Source organism: Tympanuchus pallidicinctus, unplaced genomic scaffold (assembly GCF_026119805.1).
Source record: "Tympanuchus pallidicinctus isolate F22 unplaced genomic scaffold, pur_lepc_1.0 scaffold8, whole genome shotgun sequence".
Lineage (NCBI taxonomy): Eukaryota > Metazoa > Chordata > Aves > Galliformes > Phasianidae > Tympanuchus > Tympanuchus pallidicinctus.
The window spans coordinates 15,342,764-15,362,371 of NW_026294802.1; the positions used below are offsets into that span (position 1 = coordinate 15,342,764).

Below are 19,608 nucleotides of genomic sequence, written 5' to 3' on the forward strand. Positions count from 1 at the left end.
GTGGTGGAGTCACTATCCCTGAAGGTGTTCAAGGGTAGATGTAGTACTTAGGGACCTGGTTTAGCAGGCAGTATTGGTGGCTGGATGACCAGTTAGACCAGATGATCTTAGAGGTCTTTCCCAGCCTGTATGGTTCTATGATGCTAAGTGTTAGTGCTACTTTGCCCTTCTGCCAGCAATCCTGTGTGTGGAAGCTCAGATGGGACTGAAGCATGGTCTCTGGATCATTACAGACTATTTAGAGGCTCAGTGCTTTACTGGGCCTCCAGGCAGACCCAAAGCTGCTGTCCTCCAAAGTGTGCAGACTGGGTTTGCAGGTGGAACATGGGTAGAAGATCAACTATTCTGCACATAGCCTACCCTGGTGGTGATTGATCAGAGCAGCCCAGAGCCTGCATGTGGAGCTCCTGCCACCTGGAAGAACGTCAATGGAGAGAAGCAAGGATGTGGCAGGCAAGGACCCCACAGCATAAGCGACAACACAGTGCACAAGATGTATAGAGAGGAGGATGAAGGATGCTTGGGGCGTAGGTAGGCAATGGTTGCCATGACCTCCTGATGTGCTGTGTATCCAGCCTGCAGGCAGAGCACAAAATGTACAGCCTTTTACTGCAAATACCTTTCTCTCTTTACCTTTTAGGTGGTCCTTTCTCAAGGCCTCCTTTTGGTGGATGCAAACAGCAAAGCATTAAGAAGAAGAGCAACAAACAAACAAACAAAAAGCATCACAGGTAGAAAAAGCTGGAAGGACAAAATCAACACACAAAAAAATCTTCCAGCCCCTTGCTTCCCTTCCCCTTCCCCCCTGAAAAAAAAAAGAAAAAGAACAAAGAAAAAAACAAACAAAAACACCTTTCTGTGGTTTAGAGTGAGTGCAGGCTGCATTAGTTCAGCCCTATAAGAAAAATTAGCACAAGTAGTGGCCCCTTAGCGTGAAGCAGTGGCCGGGCCTCCCCTCCCCCTCCAAGAACAAGGCTCTTCTCAGTATCGACACAAGTTGCTTTCCAGGAAAGCGAAGGTACACGCTGCCCGACACGCCGTGACCCAGCGAGGCTGCGGGGAGGCCTAAAGGCAGCTCTCAGGCTGCTGGCCTCCCACACCTGCCGGCAGCTGGGCTGGAGGCTGGGGAGCTGTGGCCAGTGGGAGAAAGTGACCTGGGTGTTCAGTCTGGGCTGCAACACCCTCTGCTGTTCTGCAGAGGAGGGAGAGGAAAGGGAAGGCACTTCTTGCTGGCTGCCAGCGTGGCCCCATCTCTGCCCTTGCTTCCCCATGTTTGCTCCCCCACGTTGAGAGGTGATGCTGAGCCTCAAGTCTTCATTATGCTCACCTCCTTCAGGGCTTTCACTGAATCAGAATGATCCATCCAGATCCATCTGCTGTAAGCCCTGCTCATCAGGGACTCCTGGAGCAGGGTGCCCAGGGCCACATCCAGGCAGCTTTTGGAGATCTCCAAGGAGGAGTCTCCAGAGCCTCTCTGGGCAATTTGTGCCAGTGCTCCATTATCCAAAGATAAAAACAGCCACAAGAAGCCATCCTGAAGGAGCTAGCCAAGACACAGACAACACAGAAAAAAGGTCCTGCGTGGTTGCTGGACGTAGAAGCAGTGGTATCTTCTGAGCCTCTAACTGAAGAATAATAATGTGGAAAACAAAAAGAAATATAGCTAGGGACTATAATTATAGGGGTATTTGTAGCAAAGACATTGCAGTCTGCTACTATCTGACAGTGGTGTCTGTTTCAGACTGGTCTGCTTTCCTGATGGTTACCTGACAAAGGACTGTCTCATTGTGGCTGTTTTGTTAAACATCCCATCTTGATTCAAAAATTGCCAGTGATAAGGAAGCTGACAGCATCACAAGTTAATTCAAGTATTTAACTACTTTCACTGTTATAAAGTGTGTATCTTGTGTCTAGGCCCTATTCTTGTGCAATTGTTGGCAGGGGTAGCTATTAGAGAAGCAAAAATTCAATCCTCATGTAGGTTTATTTAGGCTTTGATCATATTAGCCTCCCCCAGATGTCCTCCAACCTGCAGAAGCCTCACCAATTTCTTAATTTCCTCCCTTAGTTGTAGATGTCAAATTGTTTCACACCAACAGTCACAACCATGGAATTAGCAGATGCAATATAATCACACTTCTCCTGCTCTGCATTCCCTGTTCACACACCTGAGGATCAAATCAGCCTTTGCAAAGGCAGCACAATGAGCTCCTGTTCAACTGTTCCTACCCCAAGAGCCAAGCCTTTGCCTGAGTCCCTTCTCCCATGGACAGAGCTGCCAGTCCATGAGTGGGGCCCACGCTGGTTAAATTAGCACTGGGCTGTTTCAAAAACACATGTGGTGTGCTTATACCTGCTGTAACACCTGGACATATTAGCTAGCCAATTTTAGATCCAATTACAACAAATGTTGTGAATTTGATATCATTTTAAGTTGGGTATTTTTGTTTGTTTGTTTGTTTGTTTTAATCAAAACACAAAGTGAGACCATATCACATTCCTTGCTGGAGCCCTACTTCATCAACAGCTTTTGTATTTATCAGCCAAATCCCTAACCCCAAACCTACAGCTCCAACAGTTACCAGCTCAGTTTTATGGATTCTTTTCCATAAACAGGAGACTTGGCATTAGCTACAACCCTTCTCTTGCTTTTAATGATTCTTATGTATGCACCATTTCCTTATTTTGTCTGAGGTCAGTAAGAAGCTGGTAGGCCTGTAATTACAAGTGTCAGGTTACTTTGGGTTTTTTACTATTATTTTGCCTCAGCTTATGGGGAATCTGCCAGATTTTCAAAGTGAAGGGAGGTAAAGCCTAGACAAGAGCAGGATAGAAACTCCTGCCCTTCCCACTCCATTAAATACATCAAAATAGCTGCTTAATCTAATGGCATATACGGGTTTTGTAGAGAACTGGAGAGCAGCTCTCCTCACAAGTTAACCAGAGTAGGCCCAAGGGATGGGAACCAGCAGAGACTCTTGCATCTGAACCCCAAATATAAAAGACTTTCTGATTAAAGAGGAAGTGGAAAGCTGAGACGGGAGAGAGTTTATTTGTATGATGGGTGCTCATATATAATTTATATGCAATAAATGTTTCTAGCTATTTCATTAGTTGCAAATAAAGTAATACAAATGTGTGCCACTTGCTGCTGATGCACGGTATGTGCCTGAGGCTGCTGCCAGCCCAACAGCAATGATTCACGTGGGGATGATTTAATACTCCAGCATCCCCACTATCCAAATTCTATTTTTTCTGGCTGCAGGTTAATCCCTGGAGCAGATGCTTGCTACTTTTTCAACCACTCATATCTTGGCTATTAACTTCAACTGCCAAAGATTTCCCTTTATCACCAGACTGTGGCGGGTAAAGAGCCAGCACGTATTTGTCTTTCCTGCCTTCTTCAGGTCTGGAGAGCTCTGGCGGAGCCAGGGGAGAGAAATCAACCTATAACATCTCAGCTTTTTTTTAAGCTGAATACATCAGCAGCTACTTCAGGCATCAGAAACTCATTCACATCAGCAAAACTAAATAGAAAATTAGGGAAAACTAAAGGAAAAATACATAGCAAAAGTCAAGCAGGGCCCAGAGGTGGCAGAACATCTTGGGCTGCAGGATGCTCATAGCCTTTCTCAACTCTTCCCATTTGGGCAGCTCATTTAAACCCCTGTAACTCCCTAGAACTGCCTCCAAAGCAAGCACAGTTTATGGATGGGACTCAAGGGAGCAAGATGTCCACAGTAAAACATTCACAACTTGCAGATCTGTGGTGCAGTCTTTCACTGAGAGCTCTGCTTCTCCAACGTCCTGTTCTCCTTCCTGAACAAGTCAGACTGGGGGATGGGGTCCTTACCCCTGCTACCTTGTGCAGAGGGCAGCATTCCACAGCCAGGGGGACACCAAGCTGCGTGCATGACAAAGGGCAGAGGGCCCATTTGGGATCCAGGGACTGAAGGTGTAGGGGCTGCCTTGTGATCATTAAGTGCCTCTCTGCTTCCTCCAGCTCCACTGTGAGCTGCCCTGTCAGTGTGGGGCTTTATGTAGAGGTTGTGCAGTACTCTGAAAAATAATGAGTTAAGCTAGCAATAGTATGCTTTTTCACTCATATAACTGCGCAAGAGAGTTTGGGGTACAGGGCTACTACTAATAAATCACAATAAAGAGATCAATATGCCAGTACTTTAGAGCTTGAATCTGACTAGCTATGGGGAATTTGTCCCTTGGCAGCAATCAATCTGCTGTACTTAAAGTTTCCTCACCAGACCCACAGCTAGTACAAACAGATCAATGCAGTTCCAAGTCAGCAGAGCATAACAGCTCTGCATGTCTCGGTGTTCACACTTGCAAGTTTCCTCCTCCTCTGCAAGGACACAGAGGTTAAATTATCCTTTGCTAAGTACATGGGAGATCTCCAACTCCCAGTTCTTTAAGTAAAAGCAGCCTTTCCTACCAGCAGCCCAGCCAACACCCCAGCACCTTGCCAGGTGGAGTCTAACTTGGTCTCTTGCTGGCAGCAGTTTCACTTCAGTAGCCTGTGGCACTTCTCTGAAGTAGATGGCAATAGAACAAATTCTGTGAGCTATCCAAATGTTGCCATGCATCCTCAGTAGGGGCCTCAAAGCCTGCAGGGAGTGGTTTGCCAGGCAGGGTCAGCAGGGAAATACACAGTCTTGCAGGATGCTGGGCTGCTCTTTCAGTGTGACTAAGCGGTATTACTTGGGTTTGAGAAGAGAGGATGAGAGGGAACTGGAGAAGACCTTAACAGTCTGCCTTTGGCTTACAGCATGATGCTGCTGCTCCTGAGGTTGGGTCCAGGGCCGCATGCCAGTGTTGTAAAACCTCCACTTTAAGCTCCAGCTCTGAAAGAAGATTCCCCTCTGGAGCAGCTGTCTTTGTTCACGAAAAGCATCTTCACATCACCTATTTCTGGTAGTTTCTATGAGGAATTTTCTCTTTCCCATGGGGTTTCTGTTGATGCAGCTCCTACAGAAAGTAACTTGGAATGCAAGACACAGGAGCCAGAATTCACTAGAGGCATCCTTCCCACCTAAAGCCCAGAGGTTGTCTCTGTGAATCAAAGCAAAAAGGCCAAATTCTTCTGACTGCCTGGCGCCAGATGACCTCTGGCTGCAGGATGAAGGAGATGTACACAGAATAGCAATCCTAGCAGCCACTGCCCGTGTGCAGCCCCCCCTGCAGCCGCTGCCTAAGAGTTACAGAGCTTTTGCATGGCTTCTTACCATCAAATCTTAGCAACTGGCAGTAAGACCCTGCTCTCTCTAACAGCAGCAGCAATGACTGAGTACATTTTACAGATCTGTTCTACCAAGCTGCTTCTTGCTTTTCTCCCTTTGTAATCAGACATCCACTGCTGACAGTTGTAGGAAAGAAACTGCATAGTACTGTGTTCTCTCCCTCTTCATGGTTCCTCAGTGCTTGTGCTCTGTTTTACTCATCCTCCTGCTTGACACAGAAGGCCTAAGAAAAAGCAAAGCATTAGGCTTTTCAAGCCTATATGGATTCCTGATCTGGGGAGGAGGCTGCAAGTGGAACGGCACTCTCATTTCTTCTGTGTGATGGTATAGCAAGCTGCTACCTTTCTGCTGTGGTACAGAGCCCACTTTGAGATGGGCAGGAGAAACAAGGCTGTGAGCTGCTGTGCTACTTTTTTCACAGGCTGTTTGAAAAATGTATTGTGCAGTTTAGGAAACTAATGCGCTGAACCGAGCACAGTTTTCAATTACAACAATAAAAACAATTTCCTTAGAGCAGACATCCATTCTGCTTTCTCCAACTGTTCCAGCAAGGTGTATCACTGTTCACAGCACAGTTTGACTTTGCTTCATTTGGTTGCCCAGAGTCCTTGACAGAAAGTGAGTGGTAAGCCTGTGTTCTGGTGTCTGCTGAAACAGTGTTGAAAGCACACCAACGTTTTGGTAGTAGAGCGCGCCTTGAACTGGGCTGGGCTGCTCAGTGGGAAAGTGCCTCTGCCTTTATGATGCACTAGCAGGGAGTGGGACTGAGCCAAGACAAGTGGCCTGAATTAGGCACAGAGTTGTTCCCTACCACGTGACCTCATACAGAGGGCTGTAAAGCTGTGGTGAGTTGCCCGGAGGGCAGCCACTGTTTGGGGATTGCTGGTGGGCAGTTGTGTTGTTAGCTGGCAGGCAGTGAGTAATTGCATTGTGGGCAGATATATACATTTATTTATTTATATTTATACTTATCATCACATATTTGTTTCCATTTTTCTCTTCTGTCTTCGTAAATAGCTTTTATCCCAACCCATGAGTTCTATTTTGTTTCCAGTTTTCTCCCTTATCTCACCTGGGGGCCATGCGATGCTGAACGGCTGCCAGGACACAGCACAACAGTCCCTTGGCATCCAATGTGGGGCTCAAAGGGTTGAGATAACGACAGATCTGACCAGAGTCATTAAAATTGTCAAGAGTGTTATGGTAATTTGGTGGCCATTGGTCACTATGCTCTTTTTTTCTGTTTTTGGAGATCTTTCAGAATTTTTTCATGGAACCGTATTACTTGCTGTATGATTCCTGTAGTGCAGTTTACCATTTCCAGGGGCTGGATTAAGGTTATCATTTTTTTGTACAGTGTAACACTGTTTGGGAAACTAATCTGGTATTTGTATTTGATGTTGCAGTCATCTTCATACTATGGGAACCATATCTTGGAAATTATTAATAATTTCACTCTTTACTTTGTCTCCTTAGGGAACCAGGCTATGGGGGAGATAAGCAGGAATGTTCAAACCAGCCTGTTAATATTGCTCTGCCTACTGAATGTGTATCAGGTTTTATTTAAGGTTAAGCGACTATTTATGAATATCCCCCACAAATCTGGCCTGAGGCGTGCTTATTAAGGACAAAAACTCCTACTAAAATGAGGATGGAAGGAGAAGATGAAACAGGGCCATCAAGAGCACAGGAGGAAGATTCTGAACTCATAACCCTTCAACCCCTAACTTGGAGTAAGCTGCAAGATTTCAGCTGTCATCCAGCTGAGCATACTGTCACCTGATTGCTCCAGTGCTGGGATAACGGGGCCAGTAGACTGGAGTTACTGGGTAGTGAAGCCAGGCAGCTGGAATTGCTGTCTAGGGAAAGGAGCATTGACAAAGCAATTTGAAAAGATACACAAGCCATCACCCTATGGAGGCGATATGTGTCAGCTGTGAAGGAAAAATATCCCTTCATGGAAGATCTGGTGTGTTTCCTAGGCGTGTGGAGCACCATCGAGAAAGGTATGCAGCACCTGAGGGAAGCAGCTGTGCTGGAGGTGACGTATAACGTTAACCTGGACAATGGGAAGTTATTCCAAGATCTAGATGATATCAAGTGCCCGTGATCTATGTGGTAGAATATTGTATGGAGTACACCATCATCATATGCCAGCACACTGGCAGCAATGGTCTGAAAAGATAATTAAAATCCAACAGTGGATGAAGTGGCCAGCCTACTTCAACAACACAAATAAAATTTCTCTTTTTCCCCGTGGGCCTGTGACTCAGATGTGGAGAAACTGTCTTTGGAGTTCCAGCAGTTCAAAGACATTATGTCCTATTCCCCATCTGTTTGGACCAGTTTCTCAACTACTAGAAGTAAGTGTTCCTCTGCTTGAGGGGGGGAACGTAGTGGGTACACACCATGAGCTATCCTGTGGTTTTACCCATGTGACCATGGAGAGGGCATGAGGAAGTGGGGTAGAAAATCCACCTCCACTCTAAAGGCGCTGGTAAAAGAACTGCAAGAAACAACAATTGGAAAAAAAAAAAAAAAAAAGATTCTTCCAGGAAAATGGCTGCTGCATTTTCCAGTGGGCAGTCTTTGAGACAGGATGGTCTGATTGTGCTTCTGACATTGATAATTAGCATTTTAATTTGCATTCATGAGAAGTGAGTGATGTATACAATAACCAGGACTTGAAGGGCCCTGCCTCCAGCCAAGTGGAGGAAATGGACCACTGGTTTTATTGGACTGTGCAATTCAGTGGCCTGGCACATCAGAACTATATGTGTATCTGTCTTTCTGGAGTGACAAGGGTATCCCAAGCGCTGTGCTGGAAGCCAGAATAAGCCTAACAGGGAATATGTGGCAAAAGCACCCCATTGTGACTGGCCCAGAGACTCTGTGCATCCTTGGTATAGATTACTGCAGGAGAGGGTACTTCTAGAACCCAAAAGGGTACCAGTGTGCTTTTGGCATAGTTGCCTTGGAGATGGAGGAGCAAGTGATCAGCAAGACTCACTCACCCTTTAACAGCCCCATATGGCCAATGCGAAAGTACAAGGGAGAATGGAGGCTGACAGTGGACTATTGTGGCCTGGATGAAGTCACGCCATCGCTGAGTGCTGCTGTGCTGGACATGCTTCAACACAAACTGGAATCAAAGGCAGCCAAGTGGTACACCACAAATGATAAGCCAGTGCATTTGTCTCAGTCCCTCTGGCGGCAGAGTGCAGGCCACAATTTGCTTTCGCTTGGAGGGGCGTCCAGTACAACCAGAATTGACTCTCGCAGGGGTGGAAAAAGCCCTAGCGTCTGTCATGGGCTGATCCAGAATGCATTGGAAAAGGGGGAGCACCTGCAATACATTGATGAAATCGTCATGTGGGGCAACACAGAAGTTTTTGAGAAAAGGGAAGAAAACAATCCAAGTGCTTCTGAGAGCCAGTCTTGCCATAAGGCAAAGTAAGGTCAAGGAACCTGCACAGGAGATCCCATTGTTAGGAAAAAAATGGCAAGATGAACATTATCAGATCCCTATGGATGTGATAAACAAAGTAACTGCTATGTGCCCACTAATGAGCAAAAAGGAAACAAACTTTCTTAGTCTTTTTGTTTTTGAAGGCAAATTCCGAACTGCAGTTCGGTTGTAAACCCTCTCTATCAAGCGACCTGGAAGAAGAACGATTTCACATAGGGCCCTGAACAACAGACCTTTTAACAGTTTAAACAGGAGTGCTCATGAAGTAGCCCTTGAGCCAGTCCGAGGAGGACAAGATGTAAAAAACACACTCTACACTGAAGCTGAGGAGTACTTGGGGACTGACAGAATCTGACTCGATATCAACACCTGGGGTTCTGGAGGCAGGAATACAGAGGATCCGAAGCCTTGCTATATTCCAACCAAAGAGAAATTGGCAGCGTATGAAGGGAGCTGGAAAAACATCAGAGGTGGAAAGTTGCTGTATGGAGCCCTACACAACAAGTTGCAGAAACTGCTTAAGCAGAAAGTGAATTGAGCCAATTTGCAGAAGTGAAGGCCATCCAGCTGGTTTTTGATGTTGCTGGACGAAAGTAACCAGCACTTCATCTCTGCACTGACTCACTGATGGTGGCAAAAGCCCAAAGGGGGTGGTTGCAACAATTGAAGCAGAACAACTGGCAGGGCAGAGGCAAATCCATCTGGGCCACTGCGCTGTGGAAAGTTATTGTATCCAAGGCAGAGAACATGGCTGTAAAGGCACATCATGTAGATACTCACAAACCCAAGCCATGACACAGAAGAACATTAAAACTGACTGATGACAGTGTGCCTGGGACCAGGCTTGTCCTGGCCTCAACAGTGTAGCAGCAGAGGAAAGGGCAGAGCCAGGAGACTGGCAAAAGGTTGTTCTATGCCATGTGAAGTTATGCAGAAGTCTGTAAAGTTGTGGGGAATTGGCTGATGGGCAGCTGCTGCTTGGGGGTTGCTGAGTGTTCTAAGAGCAGGAGGTGAGGCTTTGCATTGCTGGCAGGCTCTGGCTGGCAGGCAGTTGTGTTGTTAAGGGGTGTCAGTCGGCAGGTGGTGAGCAACTGCATTGCAGCTATATGTATATGCATATATGTATATTGTTATCATTGTATATTTGTTTCCATGTTCCTCTTCTCTCTTTAGTAAACAGTTCTTATCAACTCATTAGTTTTATTCTGCTTCCAATTCTTTCCCTCATCACACCTGGGAACAGTGAGCTCCTGGCTGTGCAGGGCTGAGCTGTTGCTGGGTCTGGTTATAGGCTCTGACATGGAGGGAATGCTGGGCACCACCAAGCAGCACTCACATGGATTATCAGGGATTGACTGTAGCTTGTTCTCTTTTTTTGAGAGAACTATGAACCTGAACCTGGCCTATACACCACTTCATTTTTGGGCAAATGATAACTGTAGAATCACGGAATTGTTGGGGCTGGAAAGGACCTCTGGAAGTCAACAAGTTCAACTCCCCACTAAAGGAGGTTCCTACAAACAGGACAACATCTGGGTGGGTCTTGAGTATCTTGAACAGAGGGTGAAACTCTATAGCCTCCCTGTGCAGTTTGTTACAGTGCTCCATCACTCTCAGGGTAAAGAATTTTTTCCTCACGGTTGTATGGAGCTTCCTGTGTTCCAATGTGTGCCCACTGCCCCTCGGTCTATTGCTGAACACAACTGAAAAGAGCCTGGCCCCATCCATTTGGCTCCCGCGCTGGGAGTGGGTATTTATAAGCACTGACACCATCTCCTCTCGGTCTTTTCCCTTCCCCAGACAGAAGAGTCCCAGAGCTCTCAGCCCCACCTCGTATGGGAGGTGCTCCAGGCCCCTCATGAGCCCCTCATGGCTGAGAGGACTCAAGTTTCATAGATGAAGGAGTTACTCGCAGTTCTGTCTGCTGTTCACCTGCCCGCAGCTCAGCTCTGCAGTGCAGTCAGCAGTGTGTAAGTGGCTCTCATTCCCAGTGCAGAGCAGTTACAGCAGATGTCAGAGCTCAGAACACTTCCTCCATCAAAAAGAGATACAATCCAGCACTGGCGTGAAGCACAGAGCTTATTTGATGCCCCTATGATGCTCCTGGGTCACACGTACGGCATCTCACACCATAACACTGCCATACGAGCAGCTTCCACCATCAGCAACATCTCTTCAGGAGGCAGCCAAGGATGCAGCAGGACCCCCTCAGGCGGATTACAGCTTCAGACCCCTCGTTACTCTCTTAACGGGCTGTGAACCTGATGGCAGTGATGAGTTTAGAGAGACCTCCCACACCAGCTGCGCGCCCCAGCAGGGTGGCGGTGAGGGAGCACCAAAATGGCGGCCCCGGCCCCTCCAGGCAGCGCCGCGGTCGCCCCGGGCAGGCGCAGGGAAGGAGCGGCCGGGCCGCGGGGAGGTGCTGCCGCGGTGCCCGCCCCGCCGCCTCCGGGCTCCGTCGTGCGGCCTGGTTGCGCCGTGCGAGCGGACGGAGCGGTAGGAGGGGGCTGGGGCGCCGTGCTGAGACCAGCCCGTGGGCTGGGGGAGGTGGCCCCGCGCTGAGCTTAATGGGGCTCCTATGCGGTGGGAGCGACGGAGGATGCGGGGGGGAGGCCTCAGGTGCAGCGGGTGAGACTGGGACTGGGAAGGGGGCACAGCGTGAGAGGTGGGGCTGAGTGTGTGAGGGGGGGATTCAGGCTACCTGTGGGTCTCGGCGAGCTAGAAGGGTTAGGGCTAATGGAGGGATGTTCAGGACAGTCCTGAAGGAGCCCTGGAGGCCGGTTTCTGTGCTGGAGGGGGTTTACTTGGAGCTTAGGGTTAAAGTTCCCTTCCAACCCAACCAACTCTATGTGCTGATGAAGCTCAGCAACTGACAGGCAGATTGGCAGCAGTGAGACAGGTGTGTGTGCCAGCAGGTGCCTGGTGGGTCGTGGGCTCATCTCATTGTGGCCGAGAGGAGCATGTGGGAGGGTGGCAGCAGGAGACCTGCTGTGTGACATACTCTGTAGGAGATGCAGGAGAGGAGAAATCACAGTTTGAAGGAGGAGAAGGAGGCAGTAATCTAGTACAGGAGGCAGCATCCTTATTCCCAGGAAGAAAAGACTCCCTCTTTTCCTAGGAGCATCGTTAGTACGTGCTGGGAGGAGGAGTCCCCAAACAGGCAAGCAGACGTAGTGGCTGGGGATGTTGAATGGGGAGCTGTAAATCAGCAAGCTGCTAATTAAGACTACAGAAAGCTAGTGAGTTACTAAAGATCTGTATTACTCTTTTCAGAGCTCTAGGCTGTTAACAAGCTCCCTGGGACGTGTTCTAAGCACGTGGCTCTCAGGGGACATCACTTGAGAGTGCTTTATTTTGGGCATGTTCTCGGAGGTGAAGTTCCCCGTGCCCTGGGGCCATGTGGCAGCCAAGGCCTGGGGACCCCCCGAGGGACACCCCGTGCTGTGCTTGCATGGCTGGCTGGACAACGCCAACACCTTTGACAGGCTTATTCCACTGCTCCCCACAGGTGGGTCTGTCTCCCTGGCATGGTTCTTATTGTGTGGCACGGCTGTGTCTGACGCTCTCTGCTTTTCAGATTGCCGGTACGTGGCAATGGATTTTTCTGGCCATGGCTTGTCATCTCACCGGCCTGCAGGCTCCCCTTACTATTTCCTAGATTATGTGAGCGATGTGCGCCGCGTGGCAGCTGGTGAGTAGCTGAAAGGGCCCTTGAGGAGATGACTGTGTAGGGGGTGCTGTCTCACTCCTGCTCTTTGGAACAAGTCAGCAGCATCAAGTGCTGGGAGGGAGCACCCTCTGCTTCTCTCCAGGCTAAGCTTAGCTGGTGCTTTGTTAAACTGACTCCTGCTCTGTGGGTTTTTGATTTGTTTGTTTTTTTTACTGAAACAGTAAACCCTGGGAAGGAAATGTTTCTGTACTGAAAAGCAGTGGTAGTGGCTGAGTGGTGGATGCAACTAAGTAACTCCCCCAGACTGACATTTCTTAAGCAGGCAGCAACCTCCAACCAGAGTTAGATGTTAACTGGAGAGTCTTCTGGTTCTCCGCATTCACAGGTTGGTGGTTGCTTTAGGGCCATGCAAAGAAATCTGAAAGCCAAGGTGCGTTGGGCTCTAGTAGCATCTGGTCTGACTACATATTTGTATGCCGATTGTGAGGGAGCCAGTGGTAGCTCTTCAGTGTTTCAGAGTGTAAAATATGCCTTTCAGCGTGGTATGTTTCAGATGGCAGCATTGATGAAGCAGTATTTTCCTATAAGTCTCCCAGAGCCCCCTAAAAATGGACTGAAGAGCTGAAACTGATACACTTCCTGGTACAAAGAGCTTTCACTTGGGATAATGATACGTTCCCCATGGCAGCAATGCTGGCCGTGTCGTTGCAGCTCGTGCTGCATGCCTTGTAGGAGCACCCTCCTACAAGGTTTCCCCCTTTCAGTGGGTGCTGCACAGTGAGGCTCCTTTTTTAGTTGCCAGTCTCATGTCTGGCAGTAAATGGGAATTTGCAGTAGCTTGTTTGCAGTGCAGAGTGTACTTGAGAGCTGTGTGAGATAACTACCAAAGAAATGAGGTGGTGGATGTTCTTTTTCTTTAAAACGGGCCTACTCAGCCACCTCATTTCTGGATTAGGAAACGAATTAAGCATTGCAGCAGCTCTCATGGGAGAAGGGGCCTGTCTTAGTGGGGAAGCAGCAAGATGCCGCAGCTCTGGTTTCTAATGCATCACTGTCTGTTTTTGTCTGTTGCCACTTAGCATTGCGGTGGAGACGGTTCACCCTGATGGGTCACAGTATGGGTAAGTGGCTCTCTTCCTTGTAAGCTGTGAGATTCATGGAAATATGAGTAGATAATTAATTTACAAAGCATGCTGCTAGAAGCTGGGTTGGAATATTTATTATATTGTGTCAAGTACCAAGTTCTTGCTTGAGTGATTCAAAAATCTACATCCTTGCTTTAAATGCTTCTGTTTTCACAACACTGCAGTACAAAGGGCACTGACTGTCCCTGTGGGCATTTCCTGAGCCCCCAGGAGGGAGCCGTGATGAACAAAGAGCGATGGTCTAAGGCGGGAATATTCACAGCAGGCTTTCCTGCTCTCCCCAGGCTTTATGGCCTTGCCTTTCTTGCCCAGGGCTTCTCTGGACACAGCTCACAGTACCTGCACACCACAGTGTTTTAACTGATAACTCTTCCTTTGTCTTTGCTGCCTGAGAGGGAGATGGGGCAGGACACAGAGTCCAGCTTACCAGTCCTGCTCTCTACTTGCATCCTCTCTGCGAAGAGAGCTTTACTGTGTAGCTTGGGTGTTATCCCTTGTTACAAACACGCATTTGTGCTTCTAAGACAGCTCCTGCTTTGGGGAAAAGGTGCTCCTGTTACCAAGAGGTGGCCTGGGCATAACTGAGCACCCTCCTTTTCTTTACAGGTGGGTCTGTGGCAGGAATGGTGAGTAAAGCATACTTTCTTCGTGGGGTTTGTGACTTTTGCAGCTGGAACAACAAATGAGAGAGGAATGAAGAAACAGATTATGCGGGTCTTGGATTCTGGAGAAGGAGAGGCCCTTTTCTAACCCCACCTCCACTACAGCAAGATGTAAAACAGTACTCAATGTGCAGCTTTTCTCTGTCTCATAATGTTTCATCTTTCTTCAGTTTGCTTTCATTTATCCTGAGATGGTGGACAAGCTGATCTTGCTGGAAAACCTTGGCTTTCTACTAGCTCCAGAGGTTAGACTTCATGTGTCCTTCCTCTCTCTTTTTTAAAATATGAAGAAGTGTCTTTGTCTTCCCCTCATTTGTTCAAAAAGAACACTGATGTGCCCAGTTCCTGGCAGATCACACAATTCTTGAAACTTCTTTGGCAAGCACAGATCTGCTCCTTGTTGCATGAAGCGAGACCCTGCTTAGCATGGCCCTTGGGGAGCATCCTGCAGTCCTGTAGCACTGAAATTCACTTGTCTATGCCATGCCCATGTGCAAAAGGAACTGGAATCTCTGTCCAAGCAGCTAACTACCTGCCAAGGCTGTTTACTTGCCAAAAGCTTGTTGGTGACCTGAGGGCAAGGCTGGCAGATTTTTTTCTGCTCCTGGCAGGACATAAAGCTACATTCCCAGACTGCCATTATCACTACCAGATGCTGGGAGGTTTGATAGAAGCCTGTGGTCAGAGGCAAAAGATCCCAGATTTACCTTGTTCTTTTAGAGAGTTGTCTTCAATTCAGAAGTGAAGTGGGAGGAGGTAAAAGAGATCACAAGTGTGAAAGGTTAATAACTTCTATACAAGAGTGCTTAGTTTTCTGCTCCTATCTTGCCTCTTATGTATTGCTGTTCTCTTTCCTCAAGAAGTAGGCATTTTTAACATGTCTATAACTGGTACTAGCTCTGAGAGATGCTGATGGGTGAAATACCCTCTTCTACCCTTTGATAAAGCATAAAGTGACTCAGAAATGGGAGGTTATTCCTGCGCTGTACATCTCTTTGTTTTAGGACACTGAGGCATGGCTGAAATCCAAGCGGCTGGCTATCGATAGATTACTGAGTCTAGAAGCAAAGCAGCAAGCTCCCAGAGCACGTAGCCCCAAAGCAGCACTGCAGAGGTGGGTTCCCCCCTGTCTCTTCATTTGCTGTGCATCCTCACCTTGGGCAGTTGTGGCTGCATGAACCGTAACGGGAAACTGTCACGGTTCTGCCCATTCAAGTTCTCTTCTGGTATCTCAGCAAGACTTTTTGCTTCTGCAGTCAGCTTCCCTCTCTTCTCTGAAGCAGCCTGAGAGCTTGCTGTCACCTTGTCATGCCATTTTCGCTTCGCTTCCTCCTTTTTTCAGCAGCACAATGTCTCTGCCATGTTTCCTCCAGGCTTTTAGAAGCAAACAGACATCTGACAGCAGAGGGTGGGGCAATCCTGCTGCAGCGAGGAGCAACTGAGACACCCACTGGTAAGGGGCTGCTTGGAGACGGGGCTCATGTCAGGCCTGGCCCAACACCGGGTGTGGGAAGGGAGCAGAGCCAACAGCCATTGTCTTCCACAGGGTCCAGGGTGCCCAAGCTATGAATTTACATAGCCTGAATGGGATCAATTAAATCTGGAGGCAAAGCTCTCATTTCCCAGCAGCTGACATTGAAGCTTGAGTCCTAGAATGGGTAAAGGAAGAAAAAAAATAATAAAAATGAGATATTTGAGTTAATCCTACTCTTACCTCAAAAAAGTCTTAGGCAAACCCCAGAGGTGAGGAGCAGAGCAACTCCTGTTTCTTTGAGACATGAAAACCTGCTCTTGTTTTCCTTGCAGGGCTGGTGTATAACAGAGACATGAGAGTCCGTACGGTGAGCATTGCTGTTCTGACTTGCCCCCTGCTGCTTCTGAGCCCTGAGCTTACAGAAAACAGAGGTAGTGGAGGCCCACTAACTGAGCCCAGGCTCTGCCTCCACCCAACCATTTACTTACTGCTTTCCTAATTCCCACACCTCTTTTAAATGCTACTTTTAAAAGAGCCTGCACTTGATCATTAACTGACTCAGCTTAGAGTCACTGGAAAATGTTACTGAATTTTTTAGCAGTTCCTGAGCCCCAGGGCCTCCTGGCCACATTTTCCTGCTGTTGTAACTCTTAAGGCAGCAGATGGATGGATGTTTTAGGTCAGCTTCTTTGTCAGGTCACCCTTACAGGGAGGGGGGAGGGAGTAGAACAAAGTCTTTACATCTGATATGTTGATAGCATTGTGCCACTATTGTGTAAGAAGGGCCTCCTCTACCTGTGCTACTGCCAAGCTATGAACACCAGAGTATTGTACTATCTCCTTTTTACTAAAAGGACTTTTTAAAGCTTTTTCTTTGCTGTGAGATCATTCCCATATGTGCTGCAACCCAGCAGGCAGTGCTGTTGGCAGCCCTGAAACACATCTGGATAGAAGGAGCAGTTGCAGAGCCAGGCGCTCTTGTGTGCAGCCTGGCAGCCTGTCCTGTCTCAGCACAGCGGCTGTGGGGCCTGAGTCTCTCCTGCACAGGGCTTGGGGACACCCTCTATCCTCAGCTGCTGTTCCTGATTTTTGTTGCTCTCCCTGTTTTTGCACCTGCAGCAGAGTCGAGAGTACCTCACTGTGGAACAGTGTGTGAAGCTCCTGCAGAAGATCAAGGACCGTGTTCTCATCATAGTGTGAGTGAGGCACAAGCAAAACCAGCCTTCACTGCCACTCTGTGTGAAGCAGTGATGGCTAGAAGGGCTCTTCCCCATCTGTTCACCCTGGCTTTGAGCAAAGGGAACATCCTGGCAGACACACGAGCCTTTCCATCATCATTCCTGCATATTTCCCTTGTGGTCTGACTCTCTTCCTTCAATGGCAACAACCCATCTGCCCTCTACTCCTCTTGCTGTACAAACGGTAAAGCCACTGCAGTGCTCACCTGTTTCAGTTGGTTCTGGAGCCTGACCCAGCCCCAGGGCAGGGACGAGATGCTGGGAAGGCAGCCGATGTCTTACCTGGAGCCCCACAAGCCATCTGTCTGGTCTGGGTGTTTGTCCTCCTGCTTTTTTTGCTGTCTCCTTAGAGGGCAAGGTGTGCAAGGTTCTGGTGATGTTGGCCCACACTGTCCAGGGGAAATAAGGAGGTGCTGGGAGCTGAGAAACGAGATTCAGTTTTGGCTTCTCCAGGCTATTCAAATCATGAGAGCATTTTTCTTTGTGTTTAAGACTTTTCCTATTTGACTGGAGCAGAAAAAAATGGAACATCATGGTGAGGGCAGGTCCTCTAGGCCATACAGAACACATCCCCTCAAGCCTCAGACATCCCTTCATCTAGTTACCTGCAGTACAGTCTTAATTCTACAGGGAATCTAACACTGGCTTCTTCAGGGGAACTGCCCTGGTGCCTCCTGCTCCAAATAGGGCAGGAACTGTGATTATAGTGTTCAAGCAGCAGTGTGGAGGAGGGAAAGGGACAGAGGTGAGATGCAGAAGCTGGCTGGAAGGAATAAAGCCAAGAGCAGAAGATAGGGTAGGGGCAGGGAATTATATACTGAGACAAGTTAAGGAGCCAGTCCTGGGGGGATAATATTTAACCTGTCTCCCTGTGATACTACTAGGCAGTACTCCAAGTATTAAACAAATAGCTTGATAGACAACAGCTGCTTAGCCAAGCCATGCCTTACTCCTCTGACTACCATGCACAAACCTGTAACCATGCTGCTTACAGGCAGCCTGCAGAGCAGCTGGGTCTGCCATCCCAGTCTGTCCTGGGGACACTGCTTCTGCCCAGGAGACAGCCACAAAGACAGAGGTACACCGTGTGCTTTACTGAGCCTTGCTCTTTTCTTTTCAGAGCACAAGATGGACTCTTAGTACCACATAAGCTAGAGAGCAGAAATCAGTTTGTGAAATCCTTACGGGAGGCATTTGAGCATACCCTCAAAGAGGTGAGAGCGATCTCCATCTTTACTTCTCCATCCACTTCACGAGACACCAACCTGAAAGCAGCTGGGAAATAACTTACCTTAGAGAATATCCTCAGCACGGGATTTGTCCTAAACAGCCCAGTCCTCGTGTGAGGGGATGGAAGGCCAGCTTTGCCCTTACTGCCAAAATCCTAGTCAGTACTGCCCTTCCACATATTACTCTCTTCCCAGTTCCTCCCACCCCTGTCCTGCCTCCCTGTTGGACTGTCATCTTTATGTGATGGGTTTGTCAGGGGCTGGTGTATCTGCAGTTAGCTACAGAAATGTAAAATCCAACCTTTCTTTGAGACACCATTTTTGCATTGTTTCCTTTGGCTTCCTTCCCAGGGTAGGACACAGCGAGCACAGCTTGCCTGAAGGAATGCTTTAGGAACACTTTCCTGCTTTATTTCTACTTGTCTTCTCCCTCTAGGACATCCAGCTAGTAGAGGTGCCTGGGAGTCATTTTGTGCACCTGAATGAACCCGAGGTGGTGTCTGGGATCATCAGCAACTTCCTGACAGCGCAGAACACCAGAGCAAGGCTCTAAGCAGTCACTGCAACAGCAGTCCAGGACAAGAAGTAGCTCAAAATCTGACTCTGGAGAAACTGTCACCATTCCTACCTCACATCCAATGTCGGTTTCATGCTACTTCTTCCTAAGCTGAGCTCTCTGAAGGGGTGAATGCAGATCTGCAAAGTTAGATACACAGTAGCTTTCCCCTTTCTTCTTCCTAACTTCTGTATCCTAAAATGGATCAGGAATACAGGCAGAAGCTCCTCAGGGAGCAGCAGCACTAGCAGCTGTAGCAGTGCAAGAGAGAGGTAGCTCATTCTTTCCTCCTCTCTCAGCATGAAGTGACAAGTCTCCTCCCAGGGCTAAGCCAGTTGAAAAAAAACAGGAAAGAGTTCTGCTTCTCTGCTTATTTCCACGATTGCCTGAGCTCAGGCAGCCTCAACCTCTCTTCTACTGTGAGGGCTGCTGCTTTTTTTAATAATCAGCTTAAATGAGAGCTCACCTGGGTACAGAAGGCCATTTCAATGAACTGCTGGGAAATGAGTCATTAATCCTCTAGCTGAAGCAGCTGTGAGAACTATTAGTAATGGAAAAGTTGGCAGAGGTGATTTCTGTCCTTCTAAATAAAGATTGATCTTCCACTGTTAACACTGTCGTCTTTGACTTTACAGAAGAGTGAACCTTTCTTGCAGGATGCTCACCCAAGCAGCTCAAGTGCCAATCTTATGAAGCAATGATTTTTCCATGCATTCTGCTTTGGATATTTCATGTTAAGTATCCATCTACCTCCTACTTAAATGGATGCAAAAAGCCATATGAAGCAAGCAGGCCTGGCAATCTCCTCATGCAATGGAAGCTGAATATACAGTGGATTTTCTAGAGGACAGTGAATGTACTTTAGCTTAACTGTGTCGGATTTATCAGCATTTCCTACATATGCTCATGG

General features: G+C 48.0%; 1 protein-coding gene across 3 annotated transcripts; it reads left to right on the forward strand.

The window, feature by feature from the left end:
• Positions 1-11,108: 11,108 nt before the first annotated feature.
• On the forward strand, positions 11,109-19,310 carry SERHL2 (serine hydrolase like 2). 3 transcript variants are annotated; one of them, XM_052668389.1, is made up of 12 exons: positions 11,109-11,220; positions 11,998-12,232; positions 12,302-12,415; positions 13,474-13,515; positions 14,146-14,165; positions 14,372-14,446; positions 15,206-15,315; positions 15,575-15,654; positions 16,008-16,042; positions 16,795-16,871; positions 18,034-18,127; positions 18,579-19,310. In XM_052668389.1, the coding sequence occupies exons 2-12, from the start codon at positions 12,085-12,087 to the stop codon at positions 18,693-18,695; spliced, it is 912 nt and encodes a 303-aa protein (XP_052524349.1). In that variant the 5' UTR covers positions 11,109-11,220; positions 11,998-12,084; the 3' UTR covers positions 18,696-19,310. The 3 variants fall into 3 exon arrangements, with proteins under 3 accessions (XP_052524349.1, XP_052524350.1, XP_052524351.1); XM_052668390.1 differs by lacking the exon at positions 11,109-11,220 and adding an exon at positions 11,286-11,307; XM_052668391.1 differs by lacking the exon at positions 11,109-11,220 and adding an exon at positions 11,418-11,884 and having other exon boundaries at positions 16,798-16,871.
• Positions 19,311-19,608: the final 298 nt, after the last annotated feature.

What these genes read in the sequence shown, in the direction of transcription:
- SERHL2 (XM_052668389.1), top strand. Translation starts at nt 12,085, where the DNA reads ATGTTCTCGGAGGTGAAGTTCCCCGTGCCCTGGGGCCATGTGGCAGCC. An exon ending in AGCAACTGAGACACCCACTG is followed by an intron (nt 15,655 to 16,007) that starts GTAAGGGGCTGC and finishes TTTTCCTTGCAG; the next exon opens with GGCTGGTGTATAACAGAGAC. An exon ending in GACCGTGTTCTCATCATAGT is followed by an intron (nt 16,872 to 18,033) that starts GTGAGTGAGGCA and finishes TTTTCTTTTCAG; the next exon opens with AGCACAAGATGGACTCTTAG.